Source organism: Austrofundulus limnaeus, unplaced genomic scaffold, assembly GCF_001266775.1.
Source record: "Austrofundulus limnaeus strain Quisiro unplaced genomic scaffold, Austrofundulus_limnaeus-1.0 Scaffold89, whole genome shotgun sequence".
NCBI classification, from domain to species: domain Eukaryota; kingdom Metazoa; phylum Chordata; class Actinopteri; order Cyprinodontiformes; family Rivulidae; genus Austrofundulus; species Austrofundulus limnaeus.
The window spans coordinates 1,184,932-1,205,893 of NW_013952491.1; the positions used below are offsets into that span (position 1 = coordinate 1,184,932).

Sequence of the window (20,962 nt, forward strand, 5' to 3'; positions counted from 1 at the left end):
GGTTAATCTTGGACAATATCTGATGATCGACTCTTTTAAATGAAACCAGAGAGCGTTGACAGAGAGGAGAAGGTAGAAATGACTCAGCCTGGAACTAAAGTAAAGTTCATTGTATTTAAAAATCACACTCAGGTGGGAGACCCATGGGCTGGATGTGGCCCGCAGGCCGCCAGTTGAATAGAGTGACCAAAGTTCAGCCTGCCAATCTTAAACCCAAACCCCCAGTTTTCTACTTTAGTTAACTTAGTTCGACATAGACACATGTGGTATCTACAGAAACGTCAGAATCTTTGCTACAAGCTGGTAAAAACATTTCTATGAACACTCAAAACAGTTAAAACTACAAGCAGTCGAAGATAAAACTATGAAAGTGAAAATAAAGTTGGTTTAAAGATTTGGTAATTCAGAGATGTTAAAATAATATTTGTGGTAAATAAGAGGCCTAATGTGTTCTTTTTGTTTTTGTTGTTTTATTATCACTACGTTTATCATGTGTTCATGATTAAATACAGCAAAATAAACTAATTCAAAGGTAACAGATCTTTGTAATCCTGGGTTTATTTACATAATGACTTTAATTGCTGGATGTTCGGCTCCTCAGCTGTTGACCTGCAGTAACTGTGGCCCCCAGACAGATTTATTTGAATAGCCCTGTTTTAACCACATAAGAGTCGTCTGGAGCAGACTGAACATTTCAGGAGAGAAAGACTGATTCTTAGACTGAAGAATTTTGATAACTGGTTTTTACACTGAAGTAGCAGCAAATGTAAGAAATTTTCAGCACTTCAGTCCAGAATTCCTCTGTAAGAAGTTTAACTACGGGCCCAGATATCCATGTTTTTCCTCTGTCAGTAACTTTTGTTCTCCTCAGTTTTTCACCTTCTCTCTGTCCTCTCTGAAGGGAGAACCACGTGCTCCTGCAGGAGGAGGAGGAGGAGAAAGAGTCTAACCCCTCAGCGATTCATCACCTCCCACTACTGTCCAGATCCCCACAGGAGACCAGAGACCAGGACCACCTGCTGCCCCTGTCGGACGGCTGTATAACCGTGGAGCCGTTGGTGTGTTTGTGTTTCCTCCTGAATGTTTTCACTTTGTCTGTACAAACATTACATTCAGTTCAAACATCTTTTCTAAGCTGGCAGGTCTGCAGTCATTTGTTGACAAGTTAAAGTGGTTTGGTTTACGTGAAGAGTAGTTATGAGCAGTCAGTGTGTTACCTGCAGTAGTCAGAGGAATCTCACCTATCTGCACCTTTTCTTTATTTAATTTTAGCTTTTAGCTGCTGTAGCGGTTCTTTTAGCTTCAACAACTCGGCCTCCACTCTGTGTTTCATACAGTTTCTCTTGTTTTAATAAAGTTATTGTCTCGACGTTCTTCCAGGAGGGGGAGATATTCCCAAACACCACAGCCAGGTTTATTATCGTCTTCCAGCCTGAGGAGGCCAAACTTTACCAGCACACCATCTACTGTGACGTAGCAGGTGAGTGCCTCCATTTATAACTGAATAATTTATCATTAAAAACATTACAGCTCAGGTCTGCAGCTCTGTTCTCACCGTACATCAAGTCTCCTGTTTGAACACAGCTGTTTAGTTTATTTACTTAATCTGAGTTTTCCACGGTCCGATCACGGACTTATCAAGGTAATAATAGTTTAGGATTTTTCATTATATTTTAGTTTTATTTTGTTGTGACTTTTTTCTTTTAATTCAGTAACCGTATTTATTCAAGTATAATATGCAAAATTAAATCCATAAAATCATCCATAAAGTTGGGGGGTAGTACTATACTCTGATAAATATTTTTACTTATGTGTTTTAACTGAAATATCGGCTTCATTCACAAAATGCCTGAGTCCGGAAATGACTGAGACCGCGTCGTAAAAATCAGTTGAAACGAGCTCACCTCTGACACTCCTCCGTGCTTCAGAGCGAGATAATAACAGATCCAGGCAGGCGACATGATGTGAAAAAAAGGGGAAAAAGGCAGTCCTGCACCTTAGTAATGATAACAAACTAATGACATTAGTGTGTGACCGAGCCGCTCCTCGAACAACAACAAACACATGTTCGTCTGTAATGGCTGCCGTCTACCGGTGTTCTGAAAAAGGTTGTATCCCTGAAAAAAGTTTCCCCACCAGAGGGGGAGCTCACGAGTAGGAAGTAAGCTGCTTTTCCCCCAGAAGATGGTCCAAATCTCAAGTCTCTGACTTTTGTGTTGGCGCCTCCTGGTGGACTATGTGTAAAATGCCAGAATTCATATGATGCTGCTACAGCTGATATATATTTGTTGTCAAAATACCTTTTAGTACATATGTTGTTAAAATAAAATGAACAGTCCAATGATCATTTTACTGATATGTATAAAGACTGCAAAAAGGCTGAAAAATCTTCAAGTTTGTATGAAACTGGAGGTAGTTTGAGGATTGAATTTTTTATGCTTTTTAAGCTCAAAAAAAGGGAGAGATCATATTATACATGAGATCGTATTATACATGAATAAATACAGTAATTTTAATTAGTTTTTACAGTGGATTTGCTAGTTTTTATTATTATTGCATTTTTAATGCTTAGTTTTACTTTAGTATTTATTAGTTCTAGTAGTTTTTTTTATATACCGTAATTTGAATAAACATATTTGCAATGCATCCTTAAGCTTGTGATGTTCCTGTGAGTTAACTAACCAACAGATATTTGGTCACTAGTTAAATCAGTCCATTATAGCGACACCTTCCTAAAATAATTGCGTAATCCAGTTTTGCCAAAAAAAGGACTTGGTGATTATTTTAGGACGATGACAATAGTTGTCTCCAACTTGCTGCTACCTGCTGCTTGTTTTTCACTGGAGCTACTGAGAGAAGCTAGCTCATAGTTAGCATCTTATGTGAGTTTGATTCATGCAGTTTTTCCCTTGAGAAGTATTCCACCTGTTTTATCACCTGTTTCCATTACAAGACACTTGATTTGATTTTTCCCTCAGTCATATTCAAAATAATGTTAAAGAGGACATCACCGCTTTCTCCGAACTTCTGCTGTCGTCATTTGTTAGACGATGCTGAGCAGCAGCAGATTGTAACCAAATATTGTTATGGACTGAGATGCTGTAAGCTGCCCACTGTTAATGTGAAAATACTCAATTTGAAATAAATAAATAATGATTAGTTTAATCAGTCTACACAGCTCAAAATAAATCAACAAACACTAAAACTAAGGAAATTCTATCTATAATTTCAGTTAGTTTTAGTTTTGTAGAAATATTAAACAGTTTTAGTTACTGTTTGTTCATTTTATTACAGTTTTTATTTATTTCAGTTAACTAAAATGTTTTTTCTATTTCAGTTTTTGTTATTTAGTTAGTTTTAGTTAACTATAATAACCCTGGGAGTTATCAGCTCCTGGAGGGAAACCCAGACATCCCTGTCCTCAGAGACTCTCCAGGTCCTTATGAGGAAAGCTTACAGTGTGCTCAGACCTTTATAAAGCTGTGGGTCCGCCCTGGAGTCTCCTCTCTTTGAGACGTCATCCTGAACCACCTCAGCTGACTCCTTTTGACGTGGAGGAGCAAAAGCTTTGCTCCTCACGATGACAGAAGTCTAAACCCGAGCCAGGCCACCCTACAGAAGACTCCTTTTCATCTGGGATCTTCTTTTAGCCGTGATCCTGTGTGCTGTGCGGGGACGCCCCCTTGACCCGGTGCAGGTGGTGGGAGACAGAAGGACTCTGACTAAAATAACATCATTGACAGAGAACGTCTCCCACCTCATGCATGGAACTGTTTCTGATCTGCAGAGCTCGTTCAGTGACAGACTGCTGCATCACTTGCACAAAGGAGCGTTACTGCAGATCCTTCCTCCCATCAGCTGTTAGACTCTGCAACCACCACTGCTCCTAACAATCTCCATAAGCATCAAACAACTCTAGCTCTCATTCATTGCACAAATAATACTCTGTGGCACTTGTACATCGTTTTTCCTGTACTGGAACAATAACGTAATGACTGAGTTCGACTTAAACCCGCCCCCTCGGATCATCTGTCATGTCTGTTTTTCCTGTAATGTTTTTCTTTTTCTGTATGGTATCTTGCATTTATTTTTTTATTTTTATCTTATTTCATCTTTATAGTCTTGTACAGTAATTTAGATTTTTTTTCTATTTTAAATTTTTATTGTTATTACTTTAATTCTATTATTATTGCTACAGTTGATAATGTCACATAGTAATATACTGTTTTGTATCTGTTGCTGCTGTGACAACTGAATTTCCCCGCCGCGGGACAATAAAGGCTGATTCTATTCTATTCTATTCTATTCTATTCTATTCTATTCTATTCTATTCTATTCTATTCTATTCTATTCTATTCTATTCTATTCTATTCTATTCTATTCTATTCTATTCTATTCTATTCTATTCTATTCAAACCTCAGAACTGAATATAACTATAGTATTCTTTCTTTCCTCACATATGGATGTTGCCTCGTCTGATTCTAAATTAAAGCTTTTATCTGATGTTGAACCTTCAGTTTATAGATTCTGCTATCAGAATTTCAGTCTCCTTTCCTTTCCTTTCACTAAACATTGACAGGTTTAAACAATAAATAAATAAAGTTTAAATTGTCCTTGAACCAAGGACGACTCTGTTATTTTTGTGTTTGTTCTTCACCTTAACAGCGTTAAGCTCACAGCTCAGCCCTCCTGTACCGTAAATCCGTAGCTTTAGTTTTCTCATAAAGATTCTTCTCCTCTGCTGGGAGCTTCAGAGGTCAGACAAGTCTGAGTCTGAGTAACGAAACACAACTTCTCCACCGTTTCCTTTTCCTCCAGGGTAGAAAAGTTGGTTGAATCATCTAAATATTTGTAACCGTTGGATAAAAGAGTCGTTTTAGTTCTGCAGATTAACATTAAACTAAAGACGTTTCCTGATGTCTGCTGATGTTCGGTTCAAATAATGTTAAAAATGAAAATCTGAGCTGCTCTTTAAAACAATTACCACATCATAAAGGTCACGAGAGGCTGTTGGAATATTTGCATGTGGCCTCCATGTGTGTCTTTTAGCCGGAGGTGAGATTTCCATTCATTTCCATGTTTTCTAAAGCAGGTGAGGATCTGACCGACTTCATTCTGTGAATCGTTGTTTCCCAATTCTTGACTTTGCAAAAGATGCTTAAGAAAATGAACCAAACCAAAACCAAGTCCTCTCATTGTTTCCTTCAACAAACAGATGAAATCTAAAGGACTGTGTTTGATTCTGTAAACTATTGTCAAAATAATGTGGTTTCAAACATTAGTTTTTATTGTTGCATCTTTTCTCCCTTTGTTTCTCCTTTGAGCAGTAAGGATCTTTAATCCTTGTTTTTTTAATTTATCACTTTCTTTCTGCTCCTGTGTTCAGGCCGTGAGTCCCGGTTACCCCTCACCGTACAGGGTGAGGGTCTCGGACCAGATCTCCAGCTCAGTTGTACCCTGATCAATCTGGAAAATGTGTTTATAGATCAACAAACACGTTCTGAGGTAAGAGACCTGAAGACCTCGTTAGGAAATCACATATTTAGTTTTCTTGTTTAACTTTTGATTAAAACAAGTTAACTTTGTTCCTTTTTAAAAAATAAAATAAACTCCAAGAATCTCAAACTGAAATTAAAGCAAACCAAATGCAGTGTGAATGCTTAAAGCTGAAAGATTATTACTGAAAGCTGCTGAAGAGCTGAAAAAGTTGAACAGAAAAGCCGTTAATGTGAGTTCAGTTTGAATGACTGACTTTAGCTAAAGACAGGAAAACTGAAGTAAAAACATGTTGAAGTGAGCAGACACATGGTGATCGCTGAGTACAAATGTTCACATTGGCAGAAAACAAGAAGAGTTGCAGATTGTTGTAAAATAGCTAAAGAAGCCGAAATGAGCAGAAAAATAGCTTAGAAATAGCTTAAATTAGCACAAAGAAACTGACAAAGCACATATCTGCGGAAGGAAGTAGTAAGAAGCTGAAGTTATCACTAAAAGGTGAGTTTAGCTAAGAAAACATCAAATGAGCTAAAAACACAAACAGCTGAAATAAGCAGCTGAAAAAGCTTAAATAGCAGAAAGAACTACAAAAGTTGAAATTAGCAGAAAAGGTCAAAATGATAGTTAATAAAGCAGAAAAAAGCTCAAATGAGCTAAAACATCCAGCTGAAATTAGCAGAAAGCAGCTGAAAGAAGCATCAAAAGCTTAAATAGCAGAAAGAAATACAAAGAACCATAAAAGTTGAAATTGGCAGAAGAATAGCAGAAAAGGTCAAAATGATTGCTAAAAAGCCGAAAAAGCTAAAATCAGCTAAACAGAAGCCGGAGGAAGGTGAAATTAGCACAAGGAAATAACAAAAAGGCAGAACTAGAAGAAAAGCTGAGAAGTTCAGTAAAGATTTTTGAACATTTTGAAGAGTTTTAGACACATCCGTTCATTTTCATCTCATTTTCATTGAGAAAACAACTAGCAGAAAAAGCTAAATATGTCAAAAGGTATAAACTGCTGAAGTAGCAGACCTCATAGCTGAAATGTGCTGAAGGAGCTGAAGGTTTGATGTATAAATTGTTGAAGTGTGAAAGCTTGTGAAGCCTTGTGACAATTAAAGGCCTAAACTAAATTTTCAGTTTCCTACGCAGCTCACCTGATGCACATCTATAAATTTATATACTTAACAAAAGTTTTATGTGATTTATAAACAGACTACTGTCAGCTCGTTATTAATATTGAACCTATTTTATGTTTCTCCAGGGATCAATAAAGTTTATATTATTTATATCTGTACAACCTTTATAAACGCCTGGATAATTTATAAGCTTCATATTAGAGCAGTGCGTTATATGTGATGGACAGAAACTATATGAAGTTGGTCTACGGTAGAAATTCACCCTCTATCGTCCTGTCATCATCATCACACCTGTGTCAACAGGGCTGTGAGTGCAGACACACCTGAGCAGGACGAGTTCCAAATATAATGAAGAAATAGTATTTTAAAACACATATAGAGAGAATAAATCCTCATATTTCCTCCTCCTGCTGTAGAAAAGTTACGTTGTGTGGTGGGATCATTTCCTCCTCCCTCCTGCTGCACGTCACACAGAGCGAAGCTTTAACAACAACTGTAGTTTTTTACACACAAGTTGTCGGGAGAAAAAAACTTGTTTTTATGTGTTGTTTCCCACAGAGATGATAAAAAGATGTGGACGTTCGTTCAGTCATAAATCATTTTGTTAATGTAACAGTTCTGCTCTGAGAGCAGCAGAGTTCAGCAGACAGCTCATTGTATGGCAGGCAGATATTACATTTATTTGGCTTCACCACACTTACATTCCAGTTATGTGAAATAGTTTTTTATGACAGGACTGTGCAGCTGAAGGTCCTGTCACACTATAACATTTTATACAACTTATGCCAACTTAGAATGTTTTTTTTTTATCTAAATTTACTTGAAGTACTGGTTATAACATGCACTTAGTTTTGATATTGTTGAAAATATGAGAAATGTTTTTGTTTGTTTCTGAAACCGTTTTTCAATATATAAAACATTATTTTGTATTTCTGTTATGTTCATTTGCACTACAGCAAAAACACTGGGTTTGATTATGATTTTAGTTTTCTGCTAAATAAATGCTTTAAAAATTACATTATTTTAGTTTTTTTATGATCATTTTCTACTGTGATATCTACTGTTACTGTGAAGGATTCAATTTATACCCTGATATGAATTTGAGGTCATACCACCCAGCCCTACTTCACATATTAAAAACAGTTACTGAATGTTTATTTATTTATTTATTTATTTATTTATTTATTTATTTATTTATTTATTTATTTATTTATTTATTTATTTATTTATATTGTTCAGGTGCAGCTGTTCAACAATGGGCCTATCGACGCCCCCTTCAGGTTTCGCAGCAGCAGCAGCAGGTTTGGCGGATGTTTCTCCTTCAGTCCAGAGGAAGGCCTGGTTCCCCCCGGGGCCTGCCAGGCTGTGGAGGTCCTCTTCCAGAGTCCCACATTAGGACGTTTCTCTGAGGACGTGCTGCTAACTGTCCCAGGACAGCCTCGACCTCCTGCCTTAACCTTCAGGTGAGGCTGGAGTTTATGTTTCGAAGGAAAAGGAGGCGTCATTTTGTGCTGCTCTATCGTTGTTTTTATTTTTTAGGGGTTCTGTCATCGGCCCCACGTTTCATTTTGATGTTCCTGAGCTCAGTTTTGGAGACGTAGCTTTCGGTGAGGCTTATTTCATCCAGTTAAACTTTACTTTGTGTTTCACTCCTGATTCCTCTCCGTGTTTTCTTGCAGGTTTCCCAGCTACGGTGACGTGCACGCTCTTTAACACATCCTTCGTGCCCATGACCTTCGCCCTCCGGGTCTTTGGGGATGGATCAGAGTCCCCCAGTGTCAACAGCACCGACCAGGTGTCTGATTTATCCCTGAAGAGGTGGCAAGGACACGCAGCTCCACGCCGTCTCGTGGAGTTCACCATCAGCCCCGCTGCTGGCTCCGTGCGCTCCATGTCTCAGGAAACCATTCAGGTATGATTTACCTGCAAATTCATCCCAAAACAAAGACGTTCACAGTTTGTTTCACCTTTTCTAACATGTTTACAGTCTTCAACAAAGCATGAATCCAAGAGACAGTCCATTTAAAGTCTGTCTTCAGTTTTACAGCCTTTTTTAAACCGAAGGTTGTGGGAAAACGACCCAAAGTGCAAACTCAACAACAAAAGAGGAGAGAGAAACGAGAAACTAAAGCTTTGAATAATAAGAAGTAAAACTTCTGAGGGGGCAGCTAAACAACCGACAACAGAAAACCCAGAGAGACAATAAAACAAGAAGAAACAGTTTGATGAGAGCAGGGAGTGAAAGTAAACAGGGAGGGGGGATTATTGAGTGATTACAGCTGGACTGATTACGTTTGTTTTATTACAAAACTATTTTAAAAAATAGATTTTGTTTCCTGATATTTGACATATTAAAGAAGCAAAATACCATGTCCTTATTTGTATTTGGGTTGTACGCATAAAAAAATTAGACAAATCTTTTCTGTCAAACAGCTGATTTTGTTCTTAAATCTTCTTTTGAGCTTCTGCAACCTGCAGGTGCAGAAGCAAAGAAATAATCCACCAAACACTAATTTCACACTAATATTAATTACTTATTTATTTTAAGCTTTCATAAATAGTGCCAAAATGTTCCGATTTCTTTTTTTTTTTACTAAAACCTCTGTTACTTTGCTCTTCTTTATTTCAGCAGCATGAATCTTTGCACGAGTAATGTCCACATATGTATTCTTGGTTTCAGAGTTTTTGGTTTTATTTATCATATTTTCAAAAGGGTTATAAGCTTTATAAAACAGAAAACATCAGGAGAGGAAACAAATCTTTTTTTCTACATTCCATCCTCATGTTCTCTGAATCAACAGCATCTTCTGTTCTGATTAGACTTCTGATGACGTCTCACAAATGTTAGCTTTATTTTGATACCAAGATGATTTAAACAGGATATAAATGCTGAGAAACACCTGAGGACTGAACCCAGGACCTTTGTGCTGTGAGGTCCTCAAACCTGCCTTTAAATAAAGTCATCACTTTATCCTCATTAAACAAAAAGAATGACCAGTGCCTGACCATTGTATGACCATTGTGTGACCATTGTGTAACCAATATATGACCATTGTGTAACCAATATATGACCATTGTGTAACCAATATATGACCATTGTGTGACCAATGTGCGACCATTGTGAAACAAATATGTGACCATTGTGTGACTAATATGTGACCATTGTGTGACTAATATGTGACCATTGTGTGACTAATATGTGACCATTGTGTGAGCAGGTGACGCTGTGCTCCAACACTGTTAAAACGTACAATGTGGTCCTGGTGGCTAAGGTGGACTTTGTTGAAGAGGAATCATATCTTCCTATCAAAGCCAGGTTAGACCCGTTCACATCTGTCATTAGAAATAAATACATTCAGCTGTTTTATTACATCAAAATATGCAGCTCATCAAAGACGACACTTCACAAGGAATGTTTGATGTTATGTTAACTTAGAAACATACAACAATTTTTAAACAATATTTAGATGTTAAGAGTTTTCCAGTTGGAAAGATAAAAACTTTGCCAGCTCGCAGGGAAAATGACAAAAATTGTCTTTTTTTAGTCAAAACCATGTTTTTTTGTATCTACTGCTCAAAAAAGTTCTTCAAAAAAGGATTTAAATGAATTTTAAATGACCTGTAGATGAGGTTGAGGTGATGTTGCAAACATTTTAACCAATAGTTGCCTAATTCTCCACATCAGTTAGAGACAATCCTTGGGTCGATGTGACGAGTTGAATTGCAGGTGTTTAGATAATTAACAAACTACCTAACTAATAGAATAAATTGTTGCTTTCAGTTTAATGTGTATTTGGTAAAGGCCTAATTGAATTCTATAACAATTTAGGCAACTACATTATGTGCTACTGTAATATTTTCTAAACTCCTGTCAGAGCAGACTTTGTTTTTAAAAGTTAGTCAGATTTTTGAAGTTCTATAAAACAACGTGACAGGAGGATTTCCCTGACAGTATTATAACTTTATTTTATTTAAATAAAGCAATAAACACCTTGACAAAGAGGGAATATTGGACAACCTTCACATCTTCATAAACACACAGAGCTTTGTTTGTCAACTCTATGTTCACTTATCAGATTATAAAATGGTTTTATATTCATGAATTTGTATTATGAATAAACTTTATATTTAAAGTGCCTGTGACATCGAATTTCTGTAATAAATGTGCATGTGTTTTTGGAAAGAGAACATTGAAAATATGTTGCAAAACAAATTTCACTCTGTTGAGTTGAACAGTTGTTGAGATATTTGCATGTGAAGAAACAGGAAGTGATGTCAAAGGGGAATGTCTGCATGTAAACAGAGCAATGCTACAATAATTAGAGAACAATCTGATGTTTCTTTAGTTTATTTTGAGTCACTATGAGATTTGAAGAAGAGTTTAAATAAGATTGTTTCAATAAACAAAGACCAGAGAGTTTATTTTATTAAAGAGTTCTCCTTTGATGTCACTTCCTGTTTCACTTTGCTGAGCCAAATTCAAGAGAAATTATGGCAGTTATGAGACAAAATGGGTTAAATCATGCGTATTATGCTAATTTTCTTTAATATAAATGTTTTCTTTGACTTTTTGTATTTTGAAGGATACGCATGTCACAGGCCCTTTAAAGAATTCTACATGAACAAATGACAGATAACCATCACACCTTCCCCCTTCTCTCTGTTGATAGGTGTGTAGTGCCTGACGTTACCGTTGAAACTCCAGTTTTGGACGTCCAAAGATGTTACCTGAACCACCCCAGAGAGCTGACAGTGAAGCTGATCAACTCCAGCGACCTGCCCGCCTGCTACGGCCTGCTGGATCAGGTTCAGCTGTGTGCATGTGGCACGACACATGATGGATGGTTTTAAATAAAAATATGAAAACTGTGCATTATAGCTCTAAGAGTGAATGGTAAAAGACTAAAATGATTCTACCTGTGTGTGATTGTTCTCTAATTATAAACACAGATGTTCTGTTACGGCTCCAGAGGTTTTATTAAACATTGTTTGTGTGTGTGTTATTGTTGTCAGGAAAATGAGGAAGATCCACCGTTGGTTTTTGAAAGTCCAGCTCCCAGAGGAGTTCTTCTTCCTGGCCGATCAGAAGAACTTCCTGTGGTCCTGCTGGTGAAGGCTGTAGGGGAGCTGCGTTGCTCTCTACGTGTCGCTGTGTTCGGCAGACCCCAGCCTCTGGTCAGAAAACCTCAACGTTTGTGTCGCAGGTTGAAGCTATAGACGTTGTGTTTTAGTTTTATAAACGAGTAATCTGTTCTCCTTCCTGTTGTTTCTCAGGAGGTGGTTCTGTCGTGTGTTGGGCAGGGACCGGTTGTTCACGTTTCCAGCACTCAGCTGCAGTTTGGCAGAGTTCCTGTTCTGACAGACGTCATTCAAACCCTGCAACTGTTCAACCAGTCGCCCATCCCAGCCCGCTTCAGTACCGCCACGGTACAGACTCACATCACACCTCACCAGGCTTCAGAAGCACACACAACTCCAAACTGATTACTAATGTCTTGTGCTTTTCCTTTGACTAATTCATTGCAGTCTAATTGGACATGTGATTAATGAGTCAATAAGTCCAAACCTTTAAACCCTGCATGTAATTAGTTCCTGTGTCAATTTCTTGTTTTACCCCAGAGGGATCCTTGTCTTCAGATCAGGGCTCTTTGTCTGACCGTTATGAACCGGTCACATGGAGACGACCTGTCAGGGATTTATTTCATCAGTTTACAGGCAGGATGAGGCTGTTTACATTTGTTGTTAGAAATCTGTGTAAGTAAGTAACAAAGTTATAATAGTTTTGGATTTTTCATTATAGTTTAGTTTTATTTCGTTTTGACTTTTTTTCTTTGAATTCAGTAAGTTTTTATTGTTTGTTTAAAGCTTATTAGTTTTCTTATAGTTTAAAAAACATATTTGCCAATGCATTGTCCTGCTTGTGTTGTTTCTGAGTTAACTAACAGCAGCCATGGGTGTAGGAATGAGTTTACTGTTGAGGAGGACACATAATACTGGAAACCTGACAGATTTGTACTTAGTCTGAACAGAAATATGTCATAAATTAACTGTACACTGCAAAGCTATTGGATCTTTTCTTGGAAAAATGGTGATGTGGGTAAACCACCCAACAAAACATCTAGAGTCTAATAGGATTGCACAGTATAACAGATATATTGTCATCACAATGTCAGTGTGTGAATACTCATACCGCAAAGGACTTCTTGATGCACAATAATTGTTGACTAATGTACTTGAAGAGGTTTGAAGTTGTATTTTTCATGCTAATGCAATATTTAACCAGTAGGACAGAGTCTCATGGCAGCAAAAGCTCACACCTGACCAAAAATACTAAAAGTCACATAAAACAGGAAGTACAGATTAGAAAGAGAGGAAAGAAAAGACATCGATCACATCTGATATCATCATTGTACTTTTTACAAATATTACTGTCATCAGAAGATTTTCTAATATAAAATATCTGTTCTGTGTTTCTCTGTCTTACCTGTTGGTCTGCTCCTGTCTCTCCCTCACTCCGACTTCCTGCCTCTGATGTCCCTGCATGACATCATCATGTTTACAACAGAGAACACAACATCACCAGCAAGTGACGTAATGAAGCTAAAAAGTATCTGTTAAGGTTTTTGTCATACAACTGATTTACAGATGTACAACTCCTGGCAAAAAGTCTGGAATCAGCAGTCTTGGATGAGCACTCATTCAAACATTTCATTCTGTAAAACAAACTCAGATCAAAAACATGATACAATAATGAGGTCATCCCAAAGTGCAACTTGTTGGCTTTCAGGAACACTCAAAGAAATGAAGAGAAAACATTGTGGAAGTCAGGGAATGTTACTTTTATTGATCAAGCACAGGGAAAAAAGTATAGAATCATGAAAAACAGATAAACAAAAGACCATTCAAAATACATCACTAGTATTTTAGTATTTATTTAGTTGCACCACTTTTGGCTTTTCTAACAGCTTGCAGTCTCTGAGGCATGGACTTGATGAGTGAAAAACAGTATTCTTCATCAGTTTGGTGCCAGATCAGCGTTGCAGGTCGGAGCCTTCTTGTGGACTTTTTTTCCAATTTCCACCACAGGTTTTCAGTTGGGTTGAGATCTGGACTGTTTGCAGGCCACGACATCGACTGAATGTGTCTTTCTCCAAGGAATGCCTTCGCTGTTTTTTAACAGTTTTGCTTTTAAACATTTTCAGCTCTCAGGAAAACTCTGTCAGCAATAAGAATTCACAGAATGCAGATTTTCTAGCTGATTTTTTTCATGGTTAACTAAAATAAATAATTTAGTTTATAAAGCAGGTGAAGATGTTAAAACGTCTTTTAGTTGCTCATGAAAAATCTTCCTATAGATTTAGTTCTTATTATTGTTTGCTGTGTGTTGTTGACACCGTGGTGTCGGAGTGTTTCTCTGATTTCTGTGAAAGAAACAGCAGAAATTGAAATTCTAAAGTGTTCCGACTTGTTCAATCAATGCTAATTAAGCTGTGAGACGCAGCAGGTTTGATGTGATTATTGAGATTCCACTCATCTTCCTCCTCACTCCGGGGAGACAACCCTGCGCCCCCCTCCCTCCCTCTGACCCCACCCACCCCCTCACCGTGATCACCCTGGCATCGACCCGCTCCTCCGCTCGATCGGACCGACACTGGGAAAGTGATGTACGACTCCCGGCGCCGCTCGCTGCTTATGTGCAGTGAGCGTTTCCCCTCAGAAGCGTAAAGCAGCTGGAGACGCGAGCATAAAACACTTTTTATATTTCATTTGTCCAATCTTCCCGCGCCTCGGTGCGGCGCTCGCAGCAGCAGCAGCTTCTCCTCGCTGATCGATAACCTGCTGTCCTACGAGAGCCACCGAGCTTCACTGCATCTGCTGGAAGCTAATTTTCCAAATCTCAATTAAAAGTTTACGTTCCAGCCCCCCGTCAGCACAAATCCCAAACGCAGCATTGATTGTAATCTGAGCCAGTGCTTGGTCAGATGTTTGTTTACAGAACTGTGAGCAAGACGAACATCAGATCTTCTGGTTTTGCTTCACACTTCAATTTTAAATAAACACGCATGTTTCTGCAGATGTATTTAAACATATTACTGAAACAGAATGAATGAAAAATAAGACTTTTGATGTATTTAAGGCACATTTGTGATACGAATCCAGCTCATATTAAAGATGTATTTAATCTTAGTTATGTCAGACAGAAGCCGCTACTCTTCTTTTACCCGTACGATCTCATGTTTCACAGAAAGTTGATGTGATTTTAAAGTTATCTGATACACACATCCATCTTCCAACCTCCAGCCGTGGGTGAAGACCTGTGTGTCTCAGTCAGAGGGAGGTAATCTCATACAGGGGTTATTTTAATGCATCACGTTTCAGTGATGGAACAAAGGTGTTTCCAGAGGAAGACGTAACGTAACACTTCACTCATCTACGGTGTGGTATCAGGACCAAAATAAGGCTATTGTGCAGGAGGCTAAATCTCTTCCTAATCCAGCTATTGATCAGATTAATGATAGGCTGAGGTTCTGACGGTCTGTGCTACCCATCAGTCCGTCCTACCTTGTGGCAATACGCAGACCGATGTTAAGTCACATGTTACTTACTCAGCAGTTTTCTTATCAATATGTGCTACCTGTACGTTTCTTAAGTTTTATTTAACTAAGCTGCTGTTCCTCAAACATTAAAATATTGTTTACCACACTGTAAACCAGAAATTAGTCCCATTGTTTAGAGTCACTTAAAGTTTACAATCGATGGCTTGTGGAAATATTTGTCACTGGCTTTAGTTTGATGTCTGTAATATCGGTATTACACTGTAAACAAATAGCTTTTATTTGAAACAGTTTGGATATCCTGACACATTCTCACTCCCGACTCGTCACATATTGACACTTTTCCAAGGTTCCCTCTGCGTCTTATTTTGACGCGTTGGGTAACCCCGTCGCGTCAGTTATTGATGCACCGGGCATTTCTGGGTTCGCTTGGCGTCCAGGTTTGACGTGTTGGGACGCAAAATATAGGGGTCATTGAGTTGGGGTCCGTGGTTAATATTAGGGATCAGGGTTCAAGGTTAATTTCAGGTAGTGGGGTCAGGGATAGGATGTCTAGGGTGAATATTAGGTATTTTTAGGGTTTGAGACATGTAGATGATAGTGAATTTCCTACACTTTCTAAAAATGGTTAATATTAGAGGTCAGGGTTGATGGTTTATTTTAGATACTGGGGTCAGGGACAGGATGTCTAGAGTGAATAAAGGTAATTTTAGGCTTTGGGATGGTTAGATTTGTGTATTTTCTACACTTTCTGAAATTATGATAACAGATTCTGCCCCATCTCATCAATAACTGATGCGAGGGGGGTACCCGACGCCTCAAAACCGGACCGCACCGCTAACTGAGCAGCATACCGTGCCACGCTCATCAGGCTGAGTCTGAGTTGTTTTTATTTTTTTACAGGGCTGCAAAAGGCCTTTCTGGCGCGTTGAGCCCAGTGAAGGAGAAGTTCTACCAGAGAGCCAGTTCGAGCTGAAGATAGTGGTACACCTGAAGGACACACTTCTCTTCCAGGACAAGCTGGAGGTGTCCATACGGGACAGCAGGACCCACGTGGTGTCCGTGTCGGCCTCAGGAACCGGGACCATCATCGTCAGCGACAAGCCTTTTGGGTCCAGTCTTGACCTGGGCACACATTTCAGGTAGAAACCAAGAACATCCTCTCACGATCGTGGCACCGGCAGTGTGTCTGAGCTCTCGTGTGTTTTTGTTTTTAAGCCACAATTTGGTCACGTACCACTTCAAACTGACCAACCATGGCCAACGAGTCCACCGGATGTTCTGGAAGACTGAAAGCCTCGGCAGTGGGAGAAGCTTCCTGCCCCCACTCAGCTCTCCCAAACAGAAACCTCCTCTGAGCCGGGGGGCTTTGGTCTCCAACAGGAAGCAGTCAGGACTGAGCCTCAGCTCGCCTCGCGTGGAGCTCTTTCCAGGCGACTCATTTGACATGGAGCTCACAGCCACCTCTGACACCCCCAAGGTGGGATCATCAGCCTGAATAACGCACATCCAGGTGTTATCGTTTACATCAACGGCTTCTGTAAACTTCCAGGTCATAAAAGAGCGCCTGGTGTGCCAAGGCATCATCGGGCCCGAGGGCTGCCAGGAGACCCTCATGTCTGTGAACGTGAGCTGTCGCTTTGTGGAGCCCGTGCTCCGTTTCTCCTCAAAGCAGCTGAACTTCTGCAGGAGGAAGGTCTGTAACAAACACAATCCACCAGCAACCGTGACTCGTCACATCAAACCCAGAGTGCATCACAGCGTACATTCATTACTCAAGTAGAGGTATAGATACCAGGGTTTAAAAGTACTTCTTTACAGGTTGAAGGATCAACTCAAGCTTTTTACTCAAGCAAAAGGATAAAAAAACAAATTTATTTGAAGCTAGAAAGAACTAGAAATACTAGAAATACTTTTTACCTTTTTATAATCTATAATGCATTGGTTAAAACATTTGCATTTAGTCAAAATAGAATTAATAAATACGTTATCAATGAATGATTTGAATAAATTGTCTGAAATATAATCTTGAATCTTTTTTAATGTGTTTTTGAGCAGCAGCACCAAAAAAACGTGATTTTTGAGCAGAAATGCCTCAAATTTTTGTCATTTTCTCAGCGAGCTAGCAAAGCTTTTTTCTCTTTCCAGCTATGAAATTTTAATTTCCAAATAACTTTAAAATGAAGACAATATTCCTCATTAGAATAACCTAAAATAGAATCCAGACCAAATATTGATGAGTTCTCCTGATTAGAAAGACAAATGAATCTCTTGAATCAGTCAGGGATCAAAATGTTGCTGAAATGTTTTCCTCAGGTTGATGTGATGAGTTACAAACTCTGAGAATATCTGGTTTTATGACGGATGTTCTTGTTCAAATGGTGAGTTTGTGGAGGGTGGTAGATGTATAAATCTTATTTTTATCTTTACTTGGATCACATTTAGCCCTTGCTGTGACAATGGCTACTCTTCCTGGGGTCCACAAAAAACATTTTTTTAATTTAATTTTTATTTATTTAATCAGGACAGTACACACGAATGGACAATTTTATACTTCTTTATAGACTGTATGTATAGCATAGTTGCTAATTTACATCTGTAGTCCTGAGGCATGAAAACAACACAAGATCACAATATACAATATAAAGCAAAACACCGACACATCTTCAGACAAATGACATTACAACAATAAAATTATTCAGTGAGTACGTGACTGGGAACTTTAAAAAGACTGTTTAAGATACTTTTTTAAATGTGTAAATATGTAAATTTGTTATGAATCACTTCTACACACCTAACATAATATTAGTAACACAGCATATTAATTCATAAATGTACAATTATAACTCTTTTAAAAGCTCTTAACATTTGTTATATTTAAAAAAAGATGAAGGAAAGGGAGTTCCTTGTTCTCATTCCTCTAAAAATTAAAGCATGTCTTGTATTAAACATATGTAAAGTGTGGCTAAATAAAAGCTGATTATATAAAACAGTTGGTATCTTAGACACTATAATATGTATAAAAATTTAAAAGCTCAATCTCAACCTTATTTTGAACCCAGGGCCGACCTGCTCTGTGCAGGCTGAGAACATTTGTGTGTGAGGAACAATTCAGTGCAAGACGTGTTGCCCTGCTCTGAGCTAATTGTGTTTTAGTTGGATGTTTTTCTGAAGCACCGGACCACACCATAGGGCAATACTGCAAGTGAGACAAGACAAGTGTGTTAGGATTCATTTAAAGGGTATACTGTATAATTTAAACGTCTTTTTTATAACAACTAGTTGTCTTCCCATCACTGTAACAGTGTTCTCAGCCTGCTGAGACCCCTCTAGTGCTGTCTATAATGACTCCCAGTTCCACTTCTTCTACCTGAGTAATGGCTGTATCATTGACTGCGTTTCCATTGCACAAAACTTTGTCGATATTCTGTTAATGTTGAAAAAACAGTTTCGCAATTGCGGTGTTTCAATTAAGTAAGAAATGCTATTAAAGTCGCGTGAATACGTTTGTTCTCGTGATAAGTCATTACAAACATGGCGGCGATGGATATAAACACATAGCATGTTGCTACCACGACACTAGCGCTCATCATCAGAGGAGACGTCGATGTCTTATCAAGGCTTTTGAGCGACAAGCCCCTTATACTTGGGAGTGGCTACGTATGCTACGTTTTTGGAAAATTGTAGTCGGTGAGTTTACTACTTTCTTTTACAACTTCGTTGATGTAACTACTACTTCTATTTCCTGTTATCTTCGTCATCGTCTTTTTCACCAGTAGAAACATCCGGTTGTTGATCACGTGACTCCCGTGAAGCGAAAAAAGTGTTTCCATTGCAGTTTTGCGAAACACACCAATTTTCGATATGACCGAAAAACCACCTCACCCTAGCGCAAAAACATTTTGTCAAAAAAAATTTCAAAATTGACGTGTTTCCATTGAGCAAATTTATTTTCGAAATTCTAATTTGTGCATTTTCATGGTCAATGGAAACACAGCTATTTATAGACAGTTCTAATTCTGGCTGAGTCTTTCATTTCCAATTTGATCCAAATATTATGCTTTTGGTTTTTGATCAATTTAAAACTGATTTATTTTTATGCACCCATTTTACAACCTCCTTAAGTTTTCAGGCCAGTGTGCTGGACAGAGTGTGTACAGATGAACTTGACACACACACTGGTGTCATCAGCATACATCACAGCCCTTTTATGCTGGAGGACAAAAGGCAGGTCATTGGTGAAAACTGAAAACAGCAAATGTCTTTAGCAGCTGCTCTGTGGAACTCCACTTTGCAATTACTTTTAGCTGAAAAACTGCCGTTGAAAATACTTTTGTTAAGAAAGATAACTCACAAATCTGTTTTTTTTTATTTTATTGACATATTAGGCACAGAGTAATCCTGATCTTTGTCAAGTGTGGTGTCAAGTAGTGGTTATAGGATCACAAGAAAACTGACTCATAAATTTAAAATCATTTAAAGAAAAGAAGAAAGGAATAAAAACAGGACCTTTTGTCTTCTGATGTTTCTGCACATTTTTCTCAAACATACCTGGATGTTTGACTTCCAGGTGGAGGGCAGGGGCCTGCAGCCGGCGTACGAGAAGCTGGTTGTGAAGAACGTGTCGTCTCTGCCTCTGTCCTTGGAGCTGTCGCTGGCTGAGCCTTTCTACCTGTGTGAAGCTCAGTTAGAGAACAGCTCAACTACCAAGAAGGTTTAATTTATTTTATTTATATTAACTTTATTCATTCCATTAAAAAACAAAACACATTTACATACAACAAAACAATACAAATCAAATAAAATGAAAGGTAGCAGAAGAAGAAAAAAATCTTATGTCTGCCCCATTTGCAAAAAATAATATTAATTTCAAACAATAGTAATGAAATAATAAAACTAAACAAAACATTATACTCCTCAAACAGTAACTCTTACAAATAAATACAAACTATACATTTTTCTTTAACAAATTAACTTTTATCATTCTCTTGAACAATAATCATCAAGGACCCATCCCCTCGGGCCGACGGTACGGCTCACACAAAACACGGACAAATAGGCTCGGAAACAGCTTCTTCCCACGAGCCATCAGGGAGCTGAACAATAGAAAATAACGGCAACAAACATTAAATTTTTCAACCCATGTGTATTACAAAATGTGTGCAATATATCTCAAATGAAATATTCTCAGGAACGTCTTTAATGTGCAAAATTACAAACAATGAAGAATAATATTCTGTAAAATGTCCCTATTCTCCATTTCTATATACAGAAACGCTTTGATTTCTCTTTTTGGATAGTGCACATTTTTGTCTTTATTTGATTTTAACTTTTCTATTTTATTGTATTTTCTACTCTAGTAAAGTTATTTTATCGTGTCTAAAAAAATAAAAAAAAACAAGCACCTTGGAGCAGCAAACCCAATTTCATTATAATGCAAATTATAATGACAATAAAGGCGATTCTGATAAAAAATTTCTCACACTCTGAGTGTTTTTATGGTTTCACTGCAACTTTAGAATGAAGCAGCTTTGCCTTTTCATTTTATCTCATATTAATAAAAAACTGTAGATAATTAAAGTTCTGCAAAATGAAAATTTTAAATCTTTTCAGAAAATATTATGACCTGAAGCTGGCATTTTGTGTTGTTTTAAAACTTGCAGCGTTAAATGTATTACAGGTGCTGGTCATAAAATTAGAATATCATGAAAAAGTAGATTTATTTCAGTAATTCCATTTAAAAAGTGAAACTTGTATATTATATTCATACATTACATACAAAC

At 37.9% G+C, this 20,962-nt stretch overlaps 1 protein-coding gene and 1 long non-coding RNA gene across 2 annotated transcripts in view; one reads left to right on the forward strand and one right to left on the reverse strand.

Moving 5' to 3' along the window:
• The window catches only part of hydin (HYDIN axonemal central pair apparatus protein), a gene marked incomplete in the record, with an annotated part of 70,329 nt that overhangs the window by 19,864 nt on the left and 29,503 nt on the right, over nucleotides 1-20,962 (forward strand). The window contains 14 exon segments of the mRNA XM_014012136.1: nucleotides 902-1,058; nucleotides 1,381-1,480; nucleotides 5,388-5,506; nucleotides 7,864-8,087; nucleotides 8,164-8,231; nucleotides 8,304-8,536; nucleotides 9,843-9,940; nucleotides 11,295-11,430; nucleotides 11,638-11,799; nucleotides 11,899-12,051; nucleotides 16,083-16,321; nucleotides 16,398-16,659; nucleotides 16,732-16,875; nucleotides 19,750-19,893. Coding sequence (XP_013867590.1) covers nucleotides 902-1,058; nucleotides 1,381-1,480; nucleotides 5,388-5,506; nucleotides 7,864-8,087; nucleotides 8,164-8,231; nucleotides 8,304-8,536; nucleotides 9,843-9,940; nucleotides 11,295-11,430; nucleotides 11,638-11,799; nucleotides 11,899-12,051; nucleotides 16,083-16,321; nucleotides 16,398-16,659; nucleotides 16,732-16,875; nucleotides 19,750-19,893 — 2,239 coding nt within the window.
• LOC106520224 (uncharacterized) lies at nucleotides 12,855-13,225 on the reverse strand. The gene is made up of 2 exons (XR_001310530.1): nucleotides 13,109-13,225; nucleotides 12,855-12,954 (listed from the first exon to the last, which is right to left on the reverse strand). It is a non-coding gene; the product is annotated as an uncharacterized LOC106520224 (long non-coding RNA).